Source organism: Varanus komodoensis, unplaced genomic scaffold (assembly GCF_004798865.1).
Source record: "Varanus komodoensis strain SLA01 unplaced genomic scaffold, ASM479886v1 scaffold11, whole genome shotgun sequence".
Taxonomy (NCBI): domain Eukaryota; kingdom Metazoa; phylum Chordata; class Lepidosauria; order Squamata; family Varanidae; genus Varanus; species Varanus komodoensis.
The window spans coordinates 25,544,834-25,572,712 of NW_025335317.1; the positions used below are offsets into that span (position 1 = coordinate 25,544,834).

Here is a 27,879-nt window from a genome sequence, read left to right on the forward strand (position 1 = left end):
AACCTTCACCTGAAAAGGGTTATGCTGCCACCGTTAGGCCATTGGTACACCAGAAAATGTGTGCCGATGCAATGATAACAAACTAAGACTAGCTTTAGCAGGAAAAGTGTCTCTGTAAATGTTTTGGGCCAGGGATAAACCATCTTCAGAACCTTGATGTCACAAGCAGAATCTAGTAAAGTCTTCTCTTCTTAAAAGAAAATCTTCTTCAAGTGATTCAGAGCATTGAGATTCCTGGGTGATGCTTAAGTTCTTCATCATGGTCTCTGTGCATCACACATACGGATGCTATTCCTGCACAATGCCACATTTGGAAGATTACTCTAGCTAAGCCTAGAATTTTTGGTGGGAGTCCTGACCCTCATTATATAAATAGATGAGCTCCACCTATATATACTAGGGAGGGAGGGGCGCCCGCCAAACCAGTTTAGCTAGGAAAATCTTCCTGACAAGAGGTTCTGCACAGGCACAGGACCCATATGTGTGAATGCATAGATAACCATTCAAAGATTGCCAGTTACAGGTAAGCAACCTTACTTTCTCAAGGATGCCAAAGGAAACACTACTTACCACTCATAAGTAGAGAGGGTTACTAGTTCAGTTTAGTAGGCTGCAGTGTCTGCTCTTTGGCCACACTAGCAATCAGTGTGGCAAACTATCAAGTGGCCATGTCCTGCTACCAGTTCTTTTTATGGGGAAAATGGGTCCCTTGTTTGATAACTTGCCTGATCACCAGTGTGAATTAGCTTCAGTATCAAGGCAGACCTACCCCTCTAACTGGTTGTGATACTGTGAATGCTATCCCTCCCTTTTCAGTGATTAGTCCTGTACCCATCTATCATGCTAAGTTTAGAAGGTAATCCCTTTTACTTGAAGGAGCTATTTGATAGGTCCTGTACAATTCCTGTCAACAGGACTTCTACTCCCAGTATTTTACAGTATAAAAATGAGACAGAGAGATCTGACCAATTCTGGACCTGAGAGAAAGAAATTCTTTCACATCCTTAAAAAAGTAAGAACAATCACTTTACAAAACATCTTATGTCTACTAATAAGGGGCAGTTGGTTTGCATCAATCAACCTCAAGGACACGTATTTTCATATAGGAATCAACAGACCCAGCACTTTCTTCATCTGTTCCAATTTCAAGTCCATTCTTTAGTCTTTCCCCAGATCCTCAGGTATTTACCAAATATATGGCCATAATCTTTGCCCATCTTCAGATTCAAGGCATTCCAGTATACCTATGTCTGGATCATGGAACCATAGAATAGTAGAGTGGGAAGGGCCCAAGGAGGCGATTGTGTCCAACTCCCCGCCAGTGCAGGGCACTAAGAGACACCATCCCTCTCAGATGACTTCTAATTGCATCTTGTATGCCTCCAATGTGGCAGAGTCTACAACCTCCTCAAGTAATTGGCTCCATTGTCATACTGCTCTAACAGTCAGAAAAAATTTCCTGACATCTAGCCAGAATCTGATTTCCTGTAACTTGAGTCCAGTATTCCATGAGCTGCACTCTTCATACTGTGGCCAAAGACCTTCCTTCCAGACTTTGTAAGGTGCAACACATTGCTTGTCAGCAGTCCCATCTGCCAGGAACAGTAGCCCATGGTCCCCGAATCCAAATTTCTCATGTCTGTCAACAGAACCAAAGAACCTTTGAATTCCACCATTTCCCTTGCCTGTCCTAGCCAACATGAACTTTGAAAGGCAGTCTTACAATCAATGAAAATTCTCTAACATATTGATACAATTCTAGATTCTATGAAACCTTGGCTTACCAGCCACTAGACAGGATTCAAACATTACATGTATTTGTAGTGATCATTCATTTCTGGAGGAAGAGCTTAGTGTTCAAAATTAAGAGATTACCCTAATGGTCGCAACAATGTTGGTTATCAGTTTCACCTGTCTCCAGATGGAATTACTTCACAACTGGTTCATTCATTCTTTCAACCCAAATTGAGATGTGTGCCATAACCACCTCCATGTTCCTTCATGGATTCATCATTCCCTTCAATGGTATCAGTCTGTCCTCCAAGAAGGAATTCCATTTGCCCACCCAAAACTATCCTAAACCCTAATCACAGATGCATCTCTTTTAGATGGGGAACCTTTGGCAAATCCCTGATGGTGAGGAGCAGATGGTCCATCTCCAAAAGTGAGACATCTCATCAGTTACTTGAGGCTCCTGGTATTCTGGAAAGCACCAAAAGTGTTGAACCCATACTTTGGAACACTCATTTTCAGTTATTGACAGACAATACCAAGTGGTTTATCACTTAAACAAGGTTGCTCAGAGTCAATTCATCCCTCATGAGATTATCTTTTCAGTTCTTCATATTGCCAGCAAGGGCAATATGCTAGCAAATCTCTTGATCAAGATAAGAAAAGCATTCTACAAGCGGCACCTCAGTGTGGAAGTAGTTTTCAGCTTGTAGGGGACTGCAGATCTGATCATGAGAGAGCAAAATAAAGTCTGCTGAGCTCTCTCGGAGCTCTCCAAGTGATGCTTTCTTTCTTCACTGGCTGGATTATTTTTTTTCCTATCTCTTTTCCCTGTACTCTCCTTTGACGTGGGTACCAACAAAGTTTCAGTTGGACTCCATAAACTACATTCTAATAGCCGCATGGTGGCCATGACAGGCTTGATTCATACCTCCCCTCCAGCAGTCTCAAAGTGCGTACTCCGTACTATCTCAAATCCTGAACCTCTGCACATATGACCAGGGCTGTAATTGACACTAGGACCTTCAAATACTGCAGCTGACTACATGGTGTCTTTGTTAAATTGGGAGTGTCTGTACTTACCAATTAATTCTGGATGCTACCAGACTTCTTACTGTAGAAAATGGTCCATTTTCATTAAGTTTGCCTCTACTGCAGAAGTCGATCCACTTACCTGCTGCATCAGTGATATTATTCAATTTTTCCTCTTCTTGTTGGAGAAATGTTTAAAATTGCCATCTTTCTGGGTTCACCTTGATGTAATTTCTGCTTCCCACAGCCCTCTCCAAGGTCATGCAGTTTTTTTCCCATCCTTTGGCTTGGCCATTTTTTCAGGGAATGCAAAACCTCATTTCTTCTATTCATCTACATACCATCTTAGAGCCTTTCACTACTTTTGAAGGTAGTGACTGTACAGCCAGAACTGCCCTGCTTCTCTTCTCTTGGAAGATTGTATTGCCATTATGTCAGCTTATAGAGGCAGTGAACTATGTGCCCTATAGGTTGATATCCCCTACCTTACCTTTCACAGGGACAAGGAAGTTTTGTGCCCTGACATCTTGTTCATCCCAAAAGTCATTTCCGATTTTCATGTAAATCAGGATATCATTCTTCCTGAATTCTTTGCACATCCTTCTTCATTAGAGACTGCCATGCATGCCCTTGGCATTCAGTGGTCCCTGGCTTTTTATAAGGCTCAAACAAAATGATTTCACTTATCACACTGTCTTTTGCTTGCTATGCAGGGGAAAAGAGGTTTACCAGTCTCCTCACAGCAATTTTGCCATTCATTTGGCTTATCAGCTGGAGAGACTTGAATTGACGGCTCCAATCAGAGGACATCTTACCAGAGGATTTGCCACATCTGTTGCTTTTAGGGGACTCTTTACCTGAATCATGCAGAGTTGTGACCGGGTCACCTCCCTCTACCTTGGCAAAATATTAACGCCTCAGTGCACCATGGCAGCCAGAGCAGATTGCTTTTTCAGTTCTATTTTCCACTCACATCATCATTTTTCTCTGGTAAGCAAACTTGCTACTTGCCCATTGTGTGTGAGGCACAGGCAGCATAAAGAAGAAGTGCAGGTTGCTTAACTGTAACTGTAATTCTGTGCTCATCTTTGCATTCACATGACCCTCCCACCATTCCCACCTTGGTGTCTCTCTTTCTTGAGTATCATATCCAAGATGGAGTTTGTCATTATTCTGTTTTTCTCTCAGCATCAGTGCTCTTCACTGGCACCATAGCTTTACTTCTCTCAGTGCCTAGGCCACAATTAATCAATCTCTATGCAGCTGCTGGAATGTGTAAGAATGGCATGACAAGAATACTGACATGCATTACACAATGGGGCCAGAGATTCTCACCAAAATTTCCACAGCTATAGAAGCTTCCTAAACAAGGCATCATGCAGTCACAAAACCAGTGTGGGTGAAAGCATAGAGGACCACTCAAAGAAATATAGGTACAGGTAAACAACCTGCCTTTTTCTACACTATATTTTGTGCAGTACTACAGACCCACAAGTACATAATACTGTTATATGTGCTGTAGCAGCTATAAAAGGACTGAATCTGATAGTCTATGTTTTAGAATAAAAAGCAGCAGTTCATATATACACATACCCTTCACATTTAATACAGTATAAATATGAATAAATGTATGATTTGATATCTATAGTAGGAGGTGATCCTTCCCAAATGACCTCCTATATTTTATGCAAAAGGAAGAACATAATACGTATTATAACTGGTTACAATTCTTCTTACAGGAGCTAGCTCATGGACTAAATGAACTTCTGTCCTATGAAGGCAATGTTGAAGAAGACTTTTATTCAACCTTCCAGGTATAATTTCATTTACAGTTGGAACATACACTAATCAACAAATGTTGTTATTATTACATTACATTTATACCCTGCCATTCTTCCTCTTGCAAGAAACTTAAGGCAAGTTGAGTTGCCTTGATAAACAGAAGATTATCCTTCTGTTCATTTTATCCTCACAACAACAACCCTGTAAGGTAGGTTAGTCTGAGACTCAGTGACTGGCCCAAAGCTGCCCAGTAAGCTCCATGAAAGAGCAAGGACTAGAACTCAGATCTCCCACGTTACCAGTCCAACACTCTAACCAGTACTACACCACCCTGCTTATCTGATACACTATTAGTTTTTCTTTTCTTTCTTGGTGGATAGTATGGCATGTTATATGTCTGCTCATAGATAGCATATTAATTTATTATAATTCTCAGTTGATTGAGGGACATGACACCCAACCTGGTGACTTGTAACTCTTGTGGGTACTAAACCTCTTTTTCTTCTTCTGCCAGTATTCCTTTTGTGATAGGGTACTGAGAGTCAAGGTTGTGGCAGCAGGTCAGTCTTAAATGGTGTCATATTGAGGCTTTATTCCACAAGTAAAGATTTCCTTCAGTGTTATTACTAAAAAATTACCTGTCATTTAACCACAAGTGCCTAGTAGAAGCAGGATGTCCCTCCTCCCATTGCTCAAACTAGACTGTACTGTTCCAGCAACCCTGGGTGAACTCTTTCTGCCCTGCTGTAGCATAACCACTGGCATAGAGAGGTTTCCACACATAATACAGTCAGATTCTTCTCTGAAGAAGCCAATAGTAAACTTACTAAAAGGTAAATAAGGGGGACTAATTAGCATCTGAATATCTGAAATGGTCAGATGGCTCTGCCAGACCTCACATAATACAAAAGCTTGGAGAAAACTCTCTTCCTAATAAATTTATTAAATGTGAAATTCTATGGCTGATCAGAAAGAAAAAAAAAGTAATACAATTTAAAACATTCCCCAGGGACATTTGCCAGCTGGCAAATAATGGAATCATAGGGACCTTTTCTGTCTAATCATGCACAGGATTGCACCTTAAGGGGATAAAAACCCTTTTGGAGACTGAGTGCAAATGGAACGTAACAGGATGCTTTCTTCTCCTATGAGGACATCCTTTGTTAAAAGGAGAAAAGTACATGCCTCCACTTTGAATCCTGATCCAATTTTTAGATTTGCCTCTGTTCCCTTAATCGAAGTGAACTTTGTCTTCAAAACAATGAATAAAGTCTACATATGTAGACATTTATTCAGTTAAATATGCATTTATCCCCCTTAAAACAAAAAAGTAGAATTAAATTTAAAATGTTGAACATTTTGGAGAGCCAGTGTGGCGTAGTGGTTAAGAGCATGGGACTGGGACTCAGGCAATCTGGGTTCTAGTTCTAGCCATGGAGCCAACTGGGTGACTTTGGGCCAGTCACAGACTCTCAGCCCAACCTACCTCACAGGGTTGTTGTTGTGGGGATAAGATGGAGGAGGAGAATGATGTAAGCTGCCTTTAGCCCTTTGTAGGAAAAAGGCAGGATATAAATCGAAAAATAAATCAATAAATCAATTTTTCTGAGGGTAGTGAAGTCACTATTTACTGTCAGCAATGTTCTGCATAACCAGTTTCTGCTATAACTAGATATGACCACTTTGGTATGAACTTGGTCTGGCAGTGACGGTATACCTGAATAAAACTGGTGATGTGTTTTCACAGCAAGCTTACCATTAAAATTATATACTTCTGTATGTAACCATGATCCCAAGTTTCAAAAGCTCTTGGGCTACTGATGGTTTGCTCCTCAGATCACAGGATTGTTGTTTAAAAGGCAAGACAGTCTCTAAGTAATTAATGATAGTCTAGACAGTGATGGCAAACCTTTTAGAGACTGAGTGCCCAAACTGCAACCCAAAACCCACTTATTTATTGCAAAGTGCCAACACCGCAATAAAACCTGAAAACTGAGGTTTTAGTTTAGAAAAAACAACTAACAGCCAGTGTGAGCAAATGTATATATATTTGCCAGGCAGTGCACTGACCAACCATGCAAAAGCTCGGACGAGTTATGGCTAATAAGTCATTGCTTGTGACATCATCACCTGGTGCTGCTACTCCTTTCCAAGCATGCGCATGGCCCCTATGTGCTCTGTTATCCGATGCTCAGCTGCTGGGCGATGCTGACACAACTTAGCTCATGTGCCAAGAGAGAGGGCTCTGCGTGACCACTGTGGCATGCATGCCATAGGTTTGCCACCACTGACCTAACCCTACCCTGGTGCACACCCCTAACCCTAATATAGAGCGAATGTTCCATTGAAAAGAGGGTGATTTTGAAAAGGCCTTCTTTGACTAGCTTTTTCTGCGCAGCTCAACATTTCTGCCCATTCTAAACACATTCCAACCATCAAAATCATTCCAGGACACCTCATTTTCTAACCCTAACCCAGTGATGGTTAGCCTTTTACAGACTGACTTCCCAAACTTCAACCCAAAATCCACTTATTCATCACAAAGTGCCAACACTAGAATAGAACTTAAAAACTGAGGTTTTAGTTTAGAAAAAACAGCTCATAGCCAGTCCATGCAAATACATATATAAATCCTTGGCAGCTCACTGACTGAACATGCGAATGCTCGGATGAGTCACGGCTAATGAGTCATGGCTTGTGACATCATTGCCTGGCGCTGCTACTCCTTTGGGAGCATGCGCACGGCCCCTATGTGTGCTGCTATCCAATGCTCGGCTGCTGGGGCGATGCTGGGGTGACTTGGCTTGCATGCCCACAGAGAGGGCTCTGCATGACAGCTGTGGCATGCGTGCCATAGGTTCGCCACCACTGGTCTAGGATATACAAGGTTAAGAAAGGTTGTAGGTGGCCAGCTCAGCTTACTGCTGCAAACAGCACTAAAAGTAAAAGCATATCACGATCAATGTGGTCAGCAGTATTAGTAGGGAAGTCTTTTTTGAGCATGAGGATCAAATATGAGATTCCAGGTGAGCCACATTCAGTAGTCATAACCTATATAGAAAATGAAAGGAGAAAAAGATGGGTATAGTAAATGAAAAATCAATTTAAACATATGGGCAAATTGACTCCTCAGCTTCTATTCCAGCTTAAGGGACAGACAACACAGCAACAAAACAATTGCATATCCAAACAGTACATTTAGTTTAACTACTAAAAATGTATGTAATGGTTAAGTATCATATGATATGACTGGTTGTAGTCTCAGAAAAGAATTTCAAATGACAGTTATATGTATGTATGCATTTATTGCATCCTCAAGGAACTCAAGGGGATGTACATGGTATTTTCTTTCCTGTTTTATCTCACCAGTGCTATGAGGTAGATTGGGCTGAAGATACTGACTGGCTGAAAGACATCCACTGTGTTCCACAGCTAACTCCTAGTTTCTCAATCCTAGTCCAATATGCTAACCATTACAATACACTAGTGTTTTCCTTTTTCATTAGGTTTTTCAAGAAGAATTTGGATTGATAAAATGCTACAATCTAAAGCCCAGTGGTGATAAAATTCCAGTTACAAATCAAAATAGAAAAGGTAAGTTGACTGCATGATGAAATTTGCAGATTTTGAGAAGTGTTTTTAATTAGTTGAGCTGGTTTGTAGTATCTCGTAGTAATATAGAAATTCTTAAGGGTACCATCATATGCATATTTAAACACAAAAAAAGTCTACAAATCCCAGAGTTTCCCAAACAGTATGATTGCCTGGATGCAGGATGTTGTAGGGTTTCTGTTAAACATAGGCTTGCAGCCTAAATATTCAATTGTTGTATAGTTTAAAAATTCCATGCTGTAAACAGCAATACCCAATGTGACAAAACAAAATAAAAACTATTTTCTTTTCAGAGTATGTGCAGCTGTATGTAGACTTCCTTCTCAATAAATCAATCTATAAACAATTTGCAGCCTTTTATTATGGATTTCACAGTGTCTGCGCTTCTTATGCATTAATGGTAAGAATAAATATTGACAATTCTTTGAAAAGTTTATTTGACAAAGAAGGTTGAAAAATTTCATAGGTATTGGACATTGGGCTTATGCTTATGACATGCACAGGGATCGTGCATGAATAATACAGTAGATGTTACAATCTGGTGCAGACTTACAATCCTATTTGAAAAACTCTGTGCCTTCAAAAGAAACAAGTAGGGATGATAGGATGCGTAATGTTACTGATGAATGACTAATCAATAGCAACAGTACATCAGAGTCTGTATATGTGCATAAGAGATTTTGTGGGCTCACTAGGCACTCTCTGCCTGGATTTGCATGATCACTATGGGTCACTGTGTCTTATTTTAACTATGGAAAGTTGTCATGCAGGTAGGTAGCCACTTTGAATATTCAGTCCTTTGTAGAAGGTTGCCATGTCATCCAAACCAAAATGGGACAGATTCTTTGAAAGTTAAGCAATCCTTAAATAACCCATGATTGTAGTTACGTTAGGGTTGTTTATCTCTCAAACATTTCCTTCCAGATTACACAACAAGCCATGGCAGCCACCACTAGGGAATGAATATTTGAAATAGGTACCCACTTGCACCACAACCCACCATGGCTTAAATAAGCTACACTGGGCTGCAGTGATTGTGCAAGCTGGCCCCTTTTTCCACATCAGCAGACTTTTTTCTCCCTACCTCTAAAGCATGGGTCCTCAAACTATGGCCCACGGGCTGGATTCAGCCCGCCATGCCCATTTATCCGGCCTGACTCAGAGATTTTGGACTTGCTCGGAGAAAACAATCTCCAAGCAAGTCCAAAACCTCTGAGCCGGCACAGGCATTCTCTAACAGAGAACCGGCGCACGAGCCTAATTGTAAAACCGCATGCGCCAGCTAACCCCCCCTCCCCAGGTTGCATGCATATACAGAGTGGGAATATGGAGCAGGAAACAGAAGAGAAGAGGGCGGGAGAGAGAGAGACGAAGATGCTTAAAAAGGATTGAAGGTAAGAAAACTTACCTTATAACTTTTAAAATCCATTTTCAAGTATATGAACCACTTCTCTGGGGGCACGGGAGCCACACTCTTCAGTGGGCAAACCGCCACTGCCACCGTTGAGTGGCTGCCCCTGGGCTTGGCGAGGCAGCTGTGGCTTGCCCATTGAAAGGCGCAGGAGCTATGCCCTTCAATGGGGAGCCATGCCACCGCCACCATCGAGTGGCTGCCTCCGGGCTTGGTGAGGCAGCCGTGGCTTGTAGCGGAAGTGTGGGAGCCACACCTTTCCATGGGCAAGCCACCACCGCCATCGAGCGGCTGCCCCTGGGCTCAGCGAGGCAGCCGTGGCTTACCCAGAGAAGGCTCTTCTCCACTTCATCTTGGGCTTCTGCTGCAGCCCAAGGGAGTGGAGCAAACATTTTTAAATTATTTTTAATGTATATTAATTTTAATTAATTTTTAATGTGCAGTGTGCATCGGAATTTGTTCATATTTTTTTCAAACTGTAGTCTGCCCCCGCAACAGTCTGAGGGACAGTGAACTGGCCCTCTGTTGAAAAAGTTTGAGGACCCCTGCTCTAAAGTGTAGGTCAGCCATTTGCTTAGCGAAAAGGATGGATAAACCCATAAGTAGAAGGTTTAGCTTAGTGCATTTGCCTGGTGCTTCAGAGGTTGAAAAAGTATAGGCACCACTTCTGGGCATGTACTTGGCCTACCTAAGAACAATATGATTTCGCAAAAGATGTAAGTGTCTAATTCATTTTGGTTTAGTACATGTGTAATAGTGCTTTTTAAAAACAAACTCCATAGAAGACAGTGTGGACTGTTCAGTTCAGATATAGGAAACCCAGGCTAAATGCTGCTCTAAACTCTTGGAAAATGGTATGTGGTACGTTGTACAAACTAATGACATTTAAATTTAGGCCCTTTTTGTAACCATGTTTTTTCCCCTTTTAATACTTTAGTAATACTATATGTTCATATTCACAGTCTAATCTACAGCAGTCATTCTGGATTTGAATACTACATAACTGTAAGGTGAACTAATTAGTTTAAAACCAGTACTTCCTGATTTGTCTGATCTAGTTTTTCATGATTTGACAGCTGCTTCGTCCTGAAGAGGTTGAAATTCTAGTTTGTGGAAGTCCTGAATTGGATATGCATGCTCTCCAGAGGCACACACAATATGATGGGTATCAGAAAACCGATCTTACTGTCCGGTAGACATTTTTCCTTGATTTTTAATGCTAATTTATATTGAAATGCATTAGGAACTAATTTTGAGTGGACCCTAACAGTGGATTTTATGCATGTTACAGATATTTCTGGGAAGTAGTACTTGAATTTCCCCTTGAGCTTCAAAAGAAGCTCCTGCATTTTACTACAGGAAGTGACAGAGTACCTGTAGGAGGAATGGCTGACTTAAATTTCAAGATTTCAAAGAGTGAAGCATCAACAAACTGGTACATATTTATTGTTTCCATTCTTATTAGTCTAACTCCAAATAAATTCTATCAGTGCTTCCTAATACTGATTTCATCTACTTTGCATAAAAATGCAACCTGAATTCATTTATAATAAATATTTAACATGGTTCAGCTTGACATGTTTAAAAATATTATAAACAAACATTTTGCAATCAATTTAACACATGTAAATTTACAGTTGATCAGTGTTAAATTTTAGGCTGGTTGCATAATTAGATTCATCCACCTGAATTATAAGGAAGTCTAAACACTGTCAAGTTGAAACCACAAATGATAGAAAGTGCATGCCTTTCATTGTTGATAAGAACATAGATGATGCTTTAGATCCTTTTATGTAATTGCTAAAAATTTGTTGTTCAGAACATGGTACACCACTTGCCAGGAAAGCTGCTTTGTAGGCCTGGTATATGACTAGCATATTTGGGACTCTAAAATGAGAGACCCCCAAATAAGGATTTCTCAAGGACAAACCATCTTGAGATGAGGCAGATCTAGCAACATTTTTTCTAGCAACAATACAGCAATAATTTATGAAGATTAGTAACAAATATTATGGATCTTTGTTCAATGGAATAAATGAGAAACTAGTATTGAGAAGGAAAATGGCTATATACCCTATAATGATATTCCATTCCAGTACTGAACTCCAGTTTCTGAACTAGACTGTACCTGCTTTTTCCCTGTGTGGCATTAGAAAAGTAGCTTTAAAAAGATCTCTACATTTTTAGGTTTGCAGCCATTTTTAGAAAATGGTCTATAGTAGCCATTAAAGTCGATTGTTAGGAAATCCAGAAAAATGGAAATATATGGTGAGAATTGACCTGCTTTAAAAATCAACATGCGGCACATTCAGATCAGGAACATCCCTAATAAGCAGGGATAGATTCCTAAAAGGTTTGGACATTCTTCTTATGATATTGTGGGTTTTGCATTCATTTTTTCTGGTAAATACAATCTATTTATTAACCTAAGAATATATAACTGTCTTTGAAATTTTCTTTCCTAATATATGTCAGCTTCATATAAGAAAGTGATGTTTTGGTTATGTTGAACTTCCAGTATGACTAGAGAGTGAGGAGTGACTGTTCTTTTCTCAGAGGGGAAGGTATTATTTGGAACCATTCTTGCCACTCTAGATTGCCTAGGCCACAGATAAGAGGCCTAGGTCAGCTTGGTCAAGAGTATCTAACTGAATGACCACCAGTTGCCAAGACATAGTCCATATTTCTGCCTACTTTCCATACCCGGTTCACTGCTAAGGTTGGCTGACATTGTGCTAGCTCTTTTGTGTTCCACCACTGAGTCAATCCATCATAAGGATCCATCATAATCTTCATTTAGTCCCAGGCATCAGGTGAGTAAAACTAAAATGGTGGTGAATGGCTAAAAATAATACTTATACAACTCATAAGTTATATAAGCTATCCGAGCACAGAAATTCAAGTTCCAGGTGCATGGAGTCCTCTCTGCACGGAATACTGCTCTGTTAATTCCAGTGGAGACAGAAAGTATGTGTCAGTTTATTTGAGCAAAATTACTCCTTTGTTGAAATGGATGGAATCCACCTCATTCTCAACACGGCATACATATTTCCATACAAGGAATTGCAGCAGTGCTTAGACTGAATTAAATTCATTATTTTCATTACAATTGTTTTTATTAAAATGCTTTTATAATATTTATAGGTTACCTGTGGCCCACACGTGCTTCAATCAGCTCTGCTTGCCTCCTTACAAGACTAAAAAGGAACTGAAGCAAAAGTTAACAATTGGAATTTCAAATGCAGAAGGCTTTGGTTTAGAATAAGACTTGAAAAGGATAACAGATGTAGCACTTGTTTTTCTCTGATTGTGCCTTTAAATCTTTTGATGTTTCTGAGTAGTATCCAATTAATTCTGTGTAGAATAGACGCATTTAAATATATGGAACTTAAGTGGTTCATGAGGTCTCCGATATGGCAATGGGTCTACTGGAATAACAGTGGATACTGCTCTCTGTCTCAGTACTCTCCTAGAACTGTGTGGAACGTTTGTTTTTTTAAAAAGAAACAGTGCACTCATTTTTTTCTGTATAGAAATATATACATACTCTTCCTTACAGAAGTGTTGTACAATATTAATAATATTTACAATACTTGATAGAGGAAAGTTGCCAAGGCTGTCAAATTTGAGTTTCTATATAATTTGCCTAGTCTAGTAGAAGGGAATTGCCTCCATTCCACTCAGCAGGGCCAGCTTGTTGCATCAGGTTGCTCAAGCTATGGGCAAGAGGTACAGAAGACTTTACTGTTGAATATAATTTATTTAGCTCATGCATATTTCCTAGGAAGTGCAACATATAAATAGATTTCTTGATTAGTTAAGCCCAATCTTCAGTCAGCATACACTATGGCAAAACGTATAATTGCTATAACCCTGAGGCATGTGGCTGCTTTAACAAGTTGAGGCAAATGAGAGTTTTAAGGCATATGACCTATTCTGTTCATTCTCAGAAATGTACTGTTGATATAAAAGCATGTAAATAACTGCCTGTAGGCCAACACAATTTTGATAGTGCCATTTACAACTAAAGATTTATTTTTACAAAGTATAGGGTTTCAGATCTTATATATACAGCTTTTACAGATGAACAGATTTGATTGTACAGAAATGTAAAAGCTGATATTTTAAATTACGTAAATTTATGGACCAACTTTAAGTATTAAAATGTTTGCATGCTTATGATATTCAACTTGCAGTAAATTAGGCAGTTTGACTGTTGTACTTTTGTAATTGTTATTTAAAGAGGGAAATGTTATATTTAACAATAAATTGGGTTTATTTGACGGAAAGCAAGTCATCTTTCAGCACAATAAGAGCTGTAATTTTGTCATTTTAAAATTATGCATCCTTTAATTAGGAGCCTCATGCTGTAAATCTTTTACACAAAGTTTAAAATAAATTGAGCAAATGTTTATACAAAAGTGAATGTAATAAAACTATATCAGATGTTCCAGCTTTTACTTAGTCCCAAAAAATGTGATGGCCAGTAGCCCAAATATTTATTTATTTACTTATTTATTTTTCGATTTATATCCTGCCTTTTTCCTACAAAGGGCTCAAGGCAGCTTACATCTCCTCCTCCATCTTATCCCCACAACAGCCCTGTGAGGTAGGTTGGGCTGAGAGTCTGTGACTGGCCCAAAGTCACCCAGTTGGCTCCATGGCTAGAACTAGAACCCAGATCGCCTGAGTCCCAGTCCCATGCTCTTAACCACTACGCCACACTGGCTCTCATATCTCTGTGGATTTAGCCCAATTCTGTTGTTTGCCTTCACACATGTAGGGGGACCATGGGTGGGCACAGAAACCCCCTTCCCAGCACACCCACACACCAAGGTTGCCTGGAGACCTTCAGGTGTTGAATGCAAAGGTCTGTGTAGAGCTGTGTAAGTATGTTCAGCTGAACTGACCTATAGAATTTCTGTGATTGCAAACTCGGTTTTATCAGTATTTCTGATCACAGAATCTCTGTAAGTGCATTTCGGAGAACGTGCTCTCAAAATTCTAGACAGTGTGCTAAGTTCTATATGGAAGCTGGGGTACATGGGAGGGGGCTTCTCTGCATGCCCATGCCCTGTAAAGAGTGTGTAGCCCTATATGAAAACAGACAGGTACCTTTCTATTTAATCAATTTTTAAGCCATCAGCCATGGAAATTATACAGAACCTTCATCTTTATAGATAGCACCATAACTGTAGTTACTACCTGTTGGTGGCAAACATGGACAAGATACTGCCTTCAGGTGGTTCATTGGTTGGAGGTATCTTAATAATAACTATTGAAAACAGAATGGGTTGATGCTGTGGTCCAGATATATGGGGATTTTGCACATGCAGTGTGCCTCAGTGATTGCTGTAGTAGGAAGGAAGGCACTGCGTGAACTATAAAAACATGGTGGCAATCTACAATGTGATCCATGGAAAACTCATTCAGTAGCACTACATAAGCTATTTTTTCCACTATCATCCCTACTTTCAATAAACAAAGTGCAACTCTTCCTCTCTCACAAGCAAGTATAGATTTCTATGGGCACAGTTAGTTTGGCACATAGGAAAGGTATTTGAAAGGAATTAACTTATAGGCCACATATCAATTTTCTAATGTGGGTGGGCAGGTAGGAATATTGACTCCCAGGCTGCCTGGTAGCCCAATAAAGTCACAGTCTGTGGGACTGCTTTCAGCTATAGCTCCTCCTCAACGTTCCTGGCTCCCTTCCAGCATCTAATTAAAAGTCAATATATGTTGATTTTAGTTTTGGTCGTTCACTCCCTTGGCAAGAGCAAAGCGCTAAGAACTGAAAGGGAATGCAAATGCAAGATACATAGAAGGTAGTATCAACAATTTATGACAGTTCGAGAAGGAGAGACCTCTCTCCAGGAAAAACATTACGAGTCTATACTCTGGAGCAGAACAGAAGCATTCACTAAAATAAAGTTATAGTCAAGCCCCATTGCATTTTTTTCTAAATATCTCTTAATTCAGAATTATTATTACATTTATATTCCACCTATTTTGTTTTTGCAAGTAACCCAAGAGAGCTTAAATAATTCTCCTGTCCATTTTCTCTGAACAGTTTGCCAACTGACAGCTCCAGAGCAGTGCCTTGAGCGAGCAGGTTAAGGAAACAAACAACTTTTCTACCGAGGGCAATTGTTGCACACTTGTCATTCCCTATTCACAGTTATTTACAAAATTTTTAGATGATATACCCTTCCAATTATGCTTCTATTTCAAAACCATTCTAGGTGGATTTTTATTAAAGTAGGAACAATGCAGTATTATTTGTGAAAATGAAAAAAAAAATGCTATTCCACTGTGCTACAGTGTCATCTAGAAGTTAAATTGCAGAAAGGCAGAGAAGGAAATGCTCTTTGTATAGTGCTTAGATCTCAGTTCTGTGACAAAATGGAAAGTAGTTGCATCAGATTAACAACCTCATATACAAAGGTCACTGTTTCCCACAGCAAATTTCAATAATAAATAGAAATGAAAACAGAAATATTTGCATTTTGGTAACTCTACAGTGGACAAGTCACACTCCAAAAGTGATATATTTATAACTACCTTTATGGTATATGTAGTCTTCTAGCTTGGTACATTTATATCCCACCCATCCACCAATCAATTCATTGTTTTATCCTTGCAAAAAGCTTGTGAGGTAACTTGGCTCAGAGATCATGATTTGCATTTCTGCTGAATACATTGTTCATCCAATGTAATTAGCTGGGAATTAGAAAATAATTTTCTAAGTAGTTTTTTTAAAAAATGGAAGATTTTTTGCCTAGAAAAGAAAAACTAGAAATGGGGTAGAGATTAGTGTTTGGACACCAAACTCCAACACTTAATCTCTGAAGTTGAAGTAAAAGGTTTGACTGGATGCAACAAGTTGGTAAGCAGAAAAGTGATCTTGATCTGGTTTTCTCAACGGGGCAGGGGGATAGTGGTTTGGATGTAGCAGATATAACATTAACTCCATCGCCTTGGACCATGTTTACACTATTAGCCTCATTCCTCTTCCATAAGGGTGGGGGAGCTAATAGATAGGTCCACCACCAGAGACTGATGGATCCAGTGGATTTCCAGAGAGCTCTGGGGGATTACCCAGTGGATATGTTGGAACAGGGAAATGGCTCGGGCTGTTGAGACAATTGTACCTAAGCACCCTTTTCATTCTGTCAGAGGCCAGTCAGCTCCATGGTACACACCAGGGCTGAGGGCAATGAAGCAAGAAGGAAGATGGCTAGAGCACAGGTGGAGAAAATCTTGAAGTCCAACCAATCAAGACTTAGAGCTCATTATCAAGCCTATTTTGTGGCAATGAAGTTGGCCAATTGTACTGCTTCCTCACAGGGCCGTCGAACTGCACTATTTCAAGTGGCCCAGAACCTCCTTCAGTCTGGTTCTCCAGACAAGACCCTGGAGCCCTCAATTGCTTGCTGTGATGACTTTGCTATACACTTTGGGGGGGGGGGGAATCACTTGGAATTGCCATGAGTTGGACTCTATAGCTGAGTCAGTTTAGTCTTTGGATGTGTCCACTGCACCAGTTCTTAATCTGTTTATGGATGAATTTTGGTTGCTGTGACACAACGATGTGGACAAGGAACTTGGTTTGGTTCACCATACCACCTACCCACCTGACCATTGCCCATCATGGTTGATCAGAAAATCAAGGGAGGAGGTTCAGACCTTGGACCACGAGGCTGTCAATGCCTCTTGAAAGGGGGAGGGGGTGTTCCCAGCTTCCCTAAAGGATGCTGTGGTAAGGCCACTCCTGGAAAAGCCAAACCTGGACTCAGAGTTGATTGCCAACTACCAGCCAGTGGCAAACCATCCCTTTTTGGGCAAGTTGGTGAAGCAGATGGTGGCTGGGCAGCTTCAGAGACTCTTGGGTGAAGCTGATTTTCTAGATCCATTTCAGATGGGCTTCAGGCTGGGGTTTGGGACAGAGATTGCTTTGGTCACCCTGTATGATGTCCTTTGTAGGGAAAGAAACGGGAACTACAACCATGTTGATTCTCCTGGACCTCTCAGCGGTTTTCGACACCATCTACCATGATGTCCTTGTGGGCAGATTGGTCGGGTTGGGGGTTGGAGGCACTGCTTTCCACTCTTACCTGGCTGACCATGACCAGAATGGGTGCTGGGGAACAGTTGCTCTGCTGCATGTCATTTACGCCGTGGGGTACCACAGACCCCTACACTGTCCGCTATGCTGTTTAACATTTACATGAAACCACTGGGAGAGGTCACCCGAAAGTTTGGGTTGAGGTGTCAGCAATATGCTGATGATACTCAACTCTACCTCTCCTTTCCATCTGATCCAGGTGAAGTGGCCTCTATTTTGAATCTGTGTCTGAACTCAGTAATGGACTGGATAAGGGTCAGTAAGCTGAAACTCAATCCAAACAAGATGGGAGTGTTGTTGGTAGGTGGTTTGCCTGCTGGGTTGGGTGGCCATTTCCCTGTCTTGGACAGGATCACACTCCCCTTAAAGGACAGGGTCCACAGCTTGGGGGTGCTTCTGTATCCAGCACTATAATTAGAGGCACAAGCATACTCGGTGGCCAGGAGTGCCTTCTTTCAGTTGCGGTATATATACCAACTATGCCCCTACCTGGATAGAAAAAACCTGGCCACAGTCACTCATGCACTGGTAACATCCATGTTATACTACTGTAAAGTGCTCTGCATGGGGCTGTCTTTGAAGATGGTCCAGAGACTTCAAATGGCTCAGAATAGGGCCGCATGATTAGTATCTGGTGCTGGTGTAGGGTCCACATAACACCAGTTCTATATGAGCTACATTGGCTGCCAGTTGAAGCCCAGGCCCAATTTAAAATGCTTGTTTTAACATATAAAGCGTTAAAAGATTTAGGACCTGGCTACCTGAAGGACCACCTTCTCCTGTATATGCTTATCCAACCATTAAGATCTGGTCAAGAGGCCCTTCTTAATGCACCAACCCTCAAGGAGCCCTTTTGGTGGCTGCCCCCCACCTATGGAATAGTCTTCCCAGAGAAGTTCACCTGACACCAACTCTGTTTTCATCTGGATGTCAGATGAAAACATATATCTTCTCCACCCACTTTAATAACTTATTTTAATAATGGGTCTTTTATTTTTTAATGTATTTTTGTATATGATTGTGTCACCTGGACATGTTTCTTGGAATTAATATGGCCTAAGGTAGCATGTTAGTAGTATTATTAATCTGTTATTTTTAATGAAAGTTTTAATTGGTTGGTTGTATTTTATGTTGTTTGCCAGCTAAGGAGCTCATTTGGCAGCTAGTAAATGTAAAATGTAAATTCAAATGCAAATAAATAAAGATATGAATTGGGCCTTTATGGAGGGACACAGATGTCACAATTATGTTACCCCATTAAACTAATAGCTGCGTACAAGTATCAGGACATTTAGGCCCATCGTGTCACATGGCTCCTGTGTAGTTCAAAACTTGTGTCTATCTTAGAGGATGGAAGCTTGTGACTCGGGATATCCTGGCCTAGATGTCCCATCAGTCCTAGCCAGCATTGTCAAATAGGAAGCTATAGGGCAAAATATCGGACAGGCCTCCAATTGTCCACCGCTGGCCAGCAGAATCCAAACTTAAAAGTTCCTGATGCCAGGAGAATTGCTATTAAGAGAAAAGATTGTGCCACATACCGTGGTTTCCATTGTAATGATAGAAGAAATCATACCTGGCCATTTCCTTCTAAGGCTATAAAACTTTAAAAGGTCAAGAAGCCCTCTTAAAGTCTGAAAGTAGCAACTGAAAACCATATTCGATATATGCCTGCACTTCATACTTATTTATTATTTAACAGTGTAATTAAAATAATTTGACATTGTCTTAATTTGCTTTGCATTGCAACTATTCATCTATGACTAGCTTATGTTGCTGTGTATGAGTATCTTAACCTCCTTGTGCTGTAATGACTTCCAGATAACTGCTATATATTTGTAGAGCTTCATCATGACCAGACGACTAAGCTAATGCTAAAGGCATCTAGAGAATTTATGCAAACATAGGAAATGGCTGTATTTCTGTAGCTCTAAGCAATGTCTCTTGATACTTATACTGGAAATGAAGTGGAAACTTACATCTACATTTTACTACAGTAAAACCCTCATATTAAACCCTCATATATGACTGTGTGCCTTTAGTAATACAAAAAGTCTGTTGAGTTGCAAACCTTAGTGAATATTTCTTCAGAAAGTCTTCTTAAAACTAGTGAAATGACACTGGAATCCCTATTGTGGGTTGTCATGTTAGCATTCTAAAGAAAATGTGAGACTACTAGAGCATATTTATCAATAAATGTTATGTTTTTGCATAAAGCAGGAGAATCTCACTTGCTTCTGTGAAATGCAGTTGATAGGAAGTATATATAACTCATTAGTGCATTCGTATATTACTTTTTAAGGAAGCAACTGTCTTGTCTCAAAACAGTTTGCTGCTATGCTTGGCATGGAATGCACAATACAGCTGGAGAACATTTTTCATGGCAAAGTGGGTGTCATGCCTTCATTACAACCAGCTCTTCCTCCACCGCTAAACACAGGACACATTGCAGACTCTACCTCATCACAGCGCATAAGAAGATTTTAGACTTGGAGAGAGGGCTTTGAATTTCTAGTTTGCGGTTTACATATCAAAGCAGGTCACATGACACAGGCCCTTTCCTTTAAAAGCCTGTCTCCAAAAGCTCTCAAAACATTTTCCAGTATGGTGCCACTCCTTCAAAAGCTTTCTCAAAAGAATTTCACTTAAGTATTAGACCTCACCCCCTAGCAGGTTTCCCCACTTGGGTCCCTCCAGATGATTGGGACTTCAACTTAGCTCCTGTCAGTAATCCAATGATCAGGACTGCTTGAAGTTGTATTTCAAAACATTTGGAAGGCACCAGGTTGAGGATGGCTTCACAGAGCTAAGCATTATCACCTGCTAATTTGTACAAGACAAGCTACTGTTAACGGCACATGAGCGTGAATCTGCAAGCTTTTTATTTGCACTTGATTTTGTTCTTATTAGTCTTCACAGCACATATAATGTTGATTTTCATATCTGTTGGACTCCAACACATCTGGGGTACAGCAGGCTGAAGAAGACTACAAAGAGCTTTGGCTAATGGGCAGTATAAAAATCTAATGCATTATATATTATTTATATTTAACCTAAAATTAATATTGGGACACTACACTTACCTTTTGTTTGGCAACTGATTTCAATAGATTATACCATTCTACTGTTATTTTTCTTAATGCTCTATAGATCTGCAGAAGTTTGTTGTGTTTAAGCTAGGTTATATTTTATTAAAAACTAAAACTTTCTGTTGGACTTTTCACAGAAAACAGAATACAAAGCAATGATCTCCAAATGTCTTGTATAAGTCAGTAAAAGGCAATACAATCAAAAGTTCCCACCCACAGAGAAAAACATGGCAGCGTAGTCTTGTCCCTTACAGAAACTCAAATTACCTGATCTTTCCACCATGCTATCATCTTTGCTTGGTAACTATGATATTCAAGCTGATGAAGTTTCAGTCCTCCCCCAGCAGCAACCAAGTCAGTCTGCAACCTGGGTCATCTTAACCTAAAGAGAGGCCATCTATTTGTGAAAGTACACAGAATCCAAAGACTTGACATTGTCCCCAGCTGTCAGTGATTCTTAAATAACTCCAAGGTGCTTGACATTCACATTCTCCTTTCCAAAATCCCACACAGCATTTCCACAAGAGCTCCATAACAACCATCACATTTCTTTTAAAAAAATCCTTATTGCCAAATCTTCATGAACAATATTTCTCCCATGGAGAATTTTTTAAATTTGTACGGAGTTATTCTGTCCTGTCACTTAATGAACCAAAACTGAGTTCGCAGTAGCTGACTGGCTTTGGATAAATAGTTCTATTAATATTTGTCCTTCCTGCTGGTTGGCTAACTATGAAAGACAGCGAGAGCCATTAAAAGCAGGATTTATGGATCCCCCCTCCCCTGCAAAGGGTATACAGTTAACCTTTCCATCCAGCATTGCTGACAGCACTGCATTGACTTGCAGCAGTTATTCCATCCCAAACTAGAAATTTATGCCAGATTTCCCAGTTCCTGATACTAAGCTGCAAAAGAAATTTGCTGAGATTTTCAAAAAACAACAGAGAAATCAAAATGCACTTCTCAATCATCCAAATCCAGATTTCATACATTCCTAGTCAAATTAAGGTAGCCAATTTCTGAGAAGCTGAACTCAGTTTCTGTACCTTTTGAGAATTTCATGGAAGGTATTTTTTTTCTGGGTGCTACCAGGAGAAATTATAGTCCCCAACCAATAAAAGCAGCAAGTGGGAGAAAGCTTTGTTGAATTCTCATAGGACGTTACCCATGCAACTCCTACAGGAACCTTTCAAAACCTGGGAATTGTAGGTCACATTTTAGGAAGTTCTTGTAAACCCCTCTGGAATCTCTGTCGAAAGGCAGCACAGAAAATTAAGAAATAAATTCCAAAGAATTTGAAGTACACCAGCATTATCATCTCAAGGTGCCTTTGTCCCACTGCCAGGATGCTGAATGGAAATAGAATATTTTCAGTAAGATCTTCCTCCATTTCCTCCTGATTTAGGGTTAGCAGGATAACATTGCTTTTAATAATTTACCATTCTCTGATCCTGCCAAATGATCCTAGAATAAATTAGAAGGAATATGTAAAGACATAAAAGCCGTATCATAAAATACTTCAGCAAACTGCCAATTCTAGAACATGAGATATGCCACATTATTGCCAATTTCTAGAGAGAGAGTCCAGTTGTGAATGCAGAATCATAGAATAGTAGCGTAGGCAAGGGTGAGAGTGATGTCAGATCAAATCCTTGCTCAGTGCAGGACTCCAGCTTAAACCACACCTCTCAGATGGCTTCCCAGTTGTATCTTGAATGCCTCCAAAGTGGAAGAGCCCAGAACCTCCCTAGGTAATTGGTTCCATTGTCATACTGCTCTAACAGGAATTTTTTCCTGGTATCCAGCCAGAATCTGGTTACCTGTAACATGAGTTCATTATTCTGTGAGCTGTACTCTGGGATGATCAAGAAGGGATTCTGTCATTTCTCTTTGTGACAGCCTTTCAAGTCATTGCACAGTGCTATCATATCTCCCCTCAGTCATCTCTTCTCAAGGTTAAACATGCCCAGATATTTTAGTCTCTTCCCATAGGGCTTTGCTTCCAGTCCCTGGATCATCCTTGTTGCCTTCTCTGAACCCTTTCCAGCTTGCCTGCATCTTTCATAAACTGTGGGACCCAGAGCAGGGCGCAGTAACCCAGATGAGTAAAGGGAACAAATACTTCATGTGATTTGGAAGTGTTGCATCACTTAATGCAACCTAACATCCCGTTTTGCCCTTTTTGAGCCGTATCACATGGTTGACACATTCACATGTATTCTTCCTTTGACGCTAGACCTTCCTTCCACTACCTATACATGTCCTTTTTTGTTTTCAGATCATCTCTAAGCTTTTTCTGAAGCTGCATGGGCTTCCTCTGTTCTCTTCTACTCCTTTTCCTTGTTGGGATTTTTTGTAATTGTGCCTTTAAATTTTCCTTTTTAAAAATTCCCACCCATCTTGGAATCCTTTTCTTATTAGAGTCATTTTAATTATCATTGTTCTGAGTTTATTAAAATTGGCTTTCCTAAAATTCCAGGGTAGATTTGGCTTTTGCTTCATTTAGAATCAAGAATTCAAGTATGGCATGATCACTTTCCCCCAGAGTCCATGTAGCTACCACTTTGTCCACCAGGTCTTCCCTGTTGGTTTGTATCAAGACAAGGACAGCAATTCCTCTTGTTCCTTCCTTAACTTTCTGTTCGAGGAAGTTATCAGCAACACATCTTAGGAAACTCTTGGAGAGGTTGTGTTTGACACAATCTGTCTCTCAACAGATATCAGGGAAATTGAAGTTCCCCATAATGACAACACTAAGGCTCCTTGAAACACTGGAAATTTGCTTTTCAAAAGTTTCATCCTTGTCTTCTCCTTGACTGAGTATCAGTAATGGACTTCAACCACTGTGTTCCTTTTATTCATTGCTCCATTTATATTAATCCAGATCCTCTTGATGGGGCTATTAAGTGCATCTTCCTGTATGTCTGTGCATAGATACGAATCTTTAACATATAGTGCAAGTCCACCTCCCTTTTAAGTTCCTTCTGCTCTTCTTGAACATGTTCTATCCTTCAATTCTTGAATTCCAGGCATGGGAGTCATCCCACTAAGTTTCAATTGTACCTATCAGGTTGTATTCCCCTTCCTGTATTAAGATTCAAGTTCCTGCTGTTTGTTTCCCATGCTCCAGGTATTAGTGTATAGACCATCAAAGACCAGAGCTTTATACTCTAGCTTGCTTCCCACTTTTTTTTAAGACTATTATTGGCCACTGTTAGAGCTGCTCTCTCTGTTGTGGTGCATAACTCCTTCTTCTGTTGTTACACCCAGGGGCACATCTCCCTCCAGGGAGACTGCATCGCTGAAGGTCCACAGGTCTTCCTGACATACATACATACATTTCCATCCCTGGCAGCAGGGAGCCTCCCACAGCTAAAACCTTTCTCCTTTTGTTCCTGCAAGCATTGGTGTCATTGCCACCACTTAGCTGACCTTTAGCCAATTGCCCAGTGTTGCACAGAATGACTTGCAGTTCCTCCACTATAGCCTGCGCTCCAGTCACATGCTTGAGTAACCGAAAGCAGTTCCATAGTTCCACTGCTTTAGAACTTTATGACATAGTTCCATAGTGGTGCAGAGTGTCTTCTAGTTCTTCTATACCTGTCACTCTTTCCCAGGGAGTTCCCTCCTCATTTTCCTTTCCTTCAGGATTCTCCTCTTTTCTGCCTCCGCTTGCTGTTGCACTTCTAGCTCCTGTACTATGCTTAGTTGCTGCAGTTCCACCACTCTCTCTAAAAGTTTTCCATCTTCTTTGGATGGAAGAAGTGAGTGTCTTTAGCAGTGGACACTCACTGCTCTAATGCTCTCACCTTTTCTTCTAACAGGGCTACTAGCTTGCATTTGTTGCATGTGTAGGCCATGCTGCCCTTGGGCAAGCAAACAAGCATTGCACAGACATTGCAAGTCACCACCAGTGGGGAGTTAACACAGCCCATTCTCTCTGCTACATTTTTGATACTAGCTTCCTGGGCCTGCTGTAACAACCAGTGCTTTCTCCTGTCTCCCCTGCAGGTTAACAATAAAGTCCTACCAGGAAATAGGAGTGTGTTTCAAGGAAGAAAACAAAGAGCAAGGAGAACAAAGGGGGTAAAGAGAAAGAAAGTAAGTTAAGGAACTCCCCTTGACCTCCCTCATTTAACTCTGCCACCAAACTCCTCTTAGCTCTCCCAGTTTGCTCACTCTGATTGCTTGCTCTCTGGGAGTTTGACTGCTTGTATCTTAGAGTCCCTAGACCAGCTGGGGCAACTTCCACTGATATGCTCAGCTAGGAGTCAGAGACCAGAATGAATCTCCCCACCCACATGTCTTCCCACATAAGAAATGTCATGCTGGATCAGACCAAAAGTACATCTTCTCCAGAATTTTGTTTACAAAGTGGACAATTAGTCACCTGTATATTCAAAGAGCAGCAGAGAAATCACACTGCATTTCTCAATTATCCAAAATCCAGATTTTACACTTTCCTAGTCAACTTAAGGTACTCAGTTCCAGAGAACCTAGAATTAGTTTCTGTATCTTTGTGAGTTCTATGAGTAGTAGGACTTTTCCAGGTGCTGCCAAGAGAAATTATGGTCAGCAACCTGCAGGCTATAGTAACATTCCAGTCATGTTCTTATGTACTATATTCAGTTCTTGCAGAAAATCAGTCGAGAACCTTCTTTCAGCTTAAGGATGACCAAATTTACTACAGCATTTGCTGGGCACAGGGAAGCTGGTGCTCCTCCAGATGTTTTGGATAAGCACTCACAGCAGCCCCAGCTAACAAGGCCAATAATCAAAGATGTTAACAATTATACTCCAATGGATGTGGAAATGCAGCAGCTTGCCTATCTCTGGATAAGCTTTCATAGACAAGAGCCCACCTCACAGATCTGAAATTGATTCTGGCCCAGAAAAGCTTTTGCCATAATAAAGTTGTTCATCTAAAGTTGTTCTGCAGAGGAAGGCAGAATGCGCTCCAACGGAGCAAAGCTCAGGGAGCCAAGGTTCCATTTGGATGCCAGGAAGCACTTCCTGACAGTCAGGACCCCGAGGGTGTGGAATGGGCTTCCACGAGAGGTCATTGAGGCCCCATCGGTGAGGGTGTTCAAAGATAGGCTGGACATGCACATGGTGGGCATGTCGTTAGCGGAGCCGGCTGGTGCTGGAGGTCAGTCTAGATGGCCCAGGAGACCCCTTCTGACTCGCTCTGTTTTCTATGTTCTATGTTTTCTATGTTCTATCTTTAAGATTCCATGATTACCAACTATGAGTGATCATCCTGTCCAATCACAGAGCTCTTCTGATGAAGCACTCCTGCTGGTGGTCACACCTGGATCAAAGATCCAAAAACAGAGCCTTTAGTGTCTGGCTCCCACCCTATGGTATACTTTTCCAGTTGTGACCATGTATCGAAACTACTTAGCTTGCATTGTTTACAGAAGAGCTTTCTTTTGAGGCAAGCATTTTCTGACTGATGGGTGAATTCTAGCCTCCATTTCATTGATCTGTTTGATTATACTATCACTTTTTAAATTTTAACTACTGTACCCCATTCTGACATCACTCACTCTAGAAAGGTATATAAATTCTATAATAGATAATAATTTTTAAAATGAGGGGGAAACAGGTGAATCTGTGTTTGCTTTTTCTCCTCCAACTTCATGGCTTTTAAAGGGAAATAACATCTCTCGGCTGCAACCTGACAACCCCAGGACAACCTGACCAATGCATAGATTGTGATCATGTTCATAACTGGTTTATTGCATGGAGCACCTGACAGGAGGAAACAGTTCTTTTAAGGTTTTTAAGCTTTTAAGGGAAAAGAAGAGTTGGAAATTTGGGGAAACAGAGCTTTATAATGAAACTTCTATATTGCTGCAAATTGATTTGATCTTGTCACACAATTATGAGATATAATCAGTGCATTAGAAAGGTTTTAAAATCATTGACAGTGTCTCCCATGGGGAATGTGTGTATGTCTATATAATTAGCACTTTAGTTCCATTAATATGTCAGTACTGCAAATTACACTAAAGTTGTTCTCTCTTTTTCTTGTCATGCACATGCACGTAGTACCATACAAACCTCCCACTGATACTTTGGAATTCATTTACTCAGTTATCACAAGACATCTGTTTTTCCTTTATTTAGACCCTGCATGTCTGTCCCATTGCATGCCACAATGTCATTTCTGAATCTCATTCTCTGTCCGAGACATACATTTGGCTTCTATGGGATTCATTGTTTTTCTACCTAATTATAAATGCTCTTCCCCACTATTAACATTCTAGTAAATAGGACGTGAAAAACCAGAGTTTAAACTACAAGTCTGTACAATGCCGAGTGCAAAGATAACAAAAAGCTGAAAATGCACACATGTGGGACTTTTCTCACTACAATATTGTGACCTAACATGCCACAATCATGTCCCAGCACAAGATGTGCTGACTGTGTAATGCTTCTAATTTTCATATTGGCAAAAGACACCATTGCCACATAAGAAGTAGTGATGTTGCTTCCAGGTGTTCTATCATGGAAGAAACAGCAGAGAAAACAAGAGTGGCTCACACATGTACTAAGTGGCTCATTCACTTACCACAGATCAATGGGATTTGATAAATAAGCATGCTTGGAATTAGATTGTAACTAGAAACCTACAAGTGGAACCTGCAAGCATATTTTGCATTGTGAGGTGCCTCTGCATGTTTCAGCCAGCCATGCACTTTTCTAGTCTTCTTCATTCTGTTCCCCCTGTCCCTTCTATCGACACTTTTCCTTTATGTCCCTGCAATGATCAGTCAGCACTCTGAGCTAAATGAACATGCTTGTTGCTCATTGGCCTGTTTTGCACCTCCAAGTGTTTACCTACGGATTTATACTTCTGCAAATTGTGGGGTTCCCCTCAACTACACTGATACTGACGTCTTGGCATACACTGGATGGTGCCATTTTAGCTATATGAGGATCTCCACTTGAAGAAAGTGTGTGTCATTAGTATATAAGACTCCATAGGACTTATCTAGCAATGGAAGAAGTAATGACTTGCTGTGCCATCCAATATGTCTACCTGTAACCCTTACAAACTCAGAAGATTTCTGGGCATTGTTCTCATA

The 27,879-nt window shown here is 40.5% G+C and overlaps 1 protein-coding gene across 4 annotated transcripts in view; it reads left to right on the forward strand.

The window, feature by feature from the left end:
• Positions 1 to 27,879, forward strand: part of HECTD2 (HECT domain E3 ubiquitin protein ligase 2) — an 85,285-nt gene that overhangs the window by 38,904 nt on the left and 18,502 nt on the right. The window contains exons 16-21 of one of the 4 annotated variants that reach the window (XR_006413785.1): positions 4,503 to 4,577; positions 8,052 to 8,139; positions 8,451 to 8,557; positions 10,645 to 10,760; positions 10,860 to 11,003; positions 24,797 to 24,886. Coding sequence is in view for 3 of the 4 variants with exons in the window: in XM_044420635.1 (XP_044276570.1) it covers positions 4,503 to 4,577; positions 8,052 to 8,139; positions 8,451 to 8,557; positions 10,645 to 10,760; positions 10,860 to 11,003; positions 12,713 to 12,833 (651 nt within the window). In the remaining variant the exon portion in view is untranslated. Of the gene's footprint in view, positions 1 to 4,502; positions 4,578 to 8,051; positions 8,140 to 8,450; positions 8,558 to 10,644; positions 10,761 to 10,859; positions 11,004 to 12,712; positions 14,022 to 24,796; positions 24,946 to 27,879 lie in introns of those variants that run through there. The other 3 variants (XM_044420636.1, XM_044420635.1, XM_044420637.1) reach the window with 3 other exon arrangements.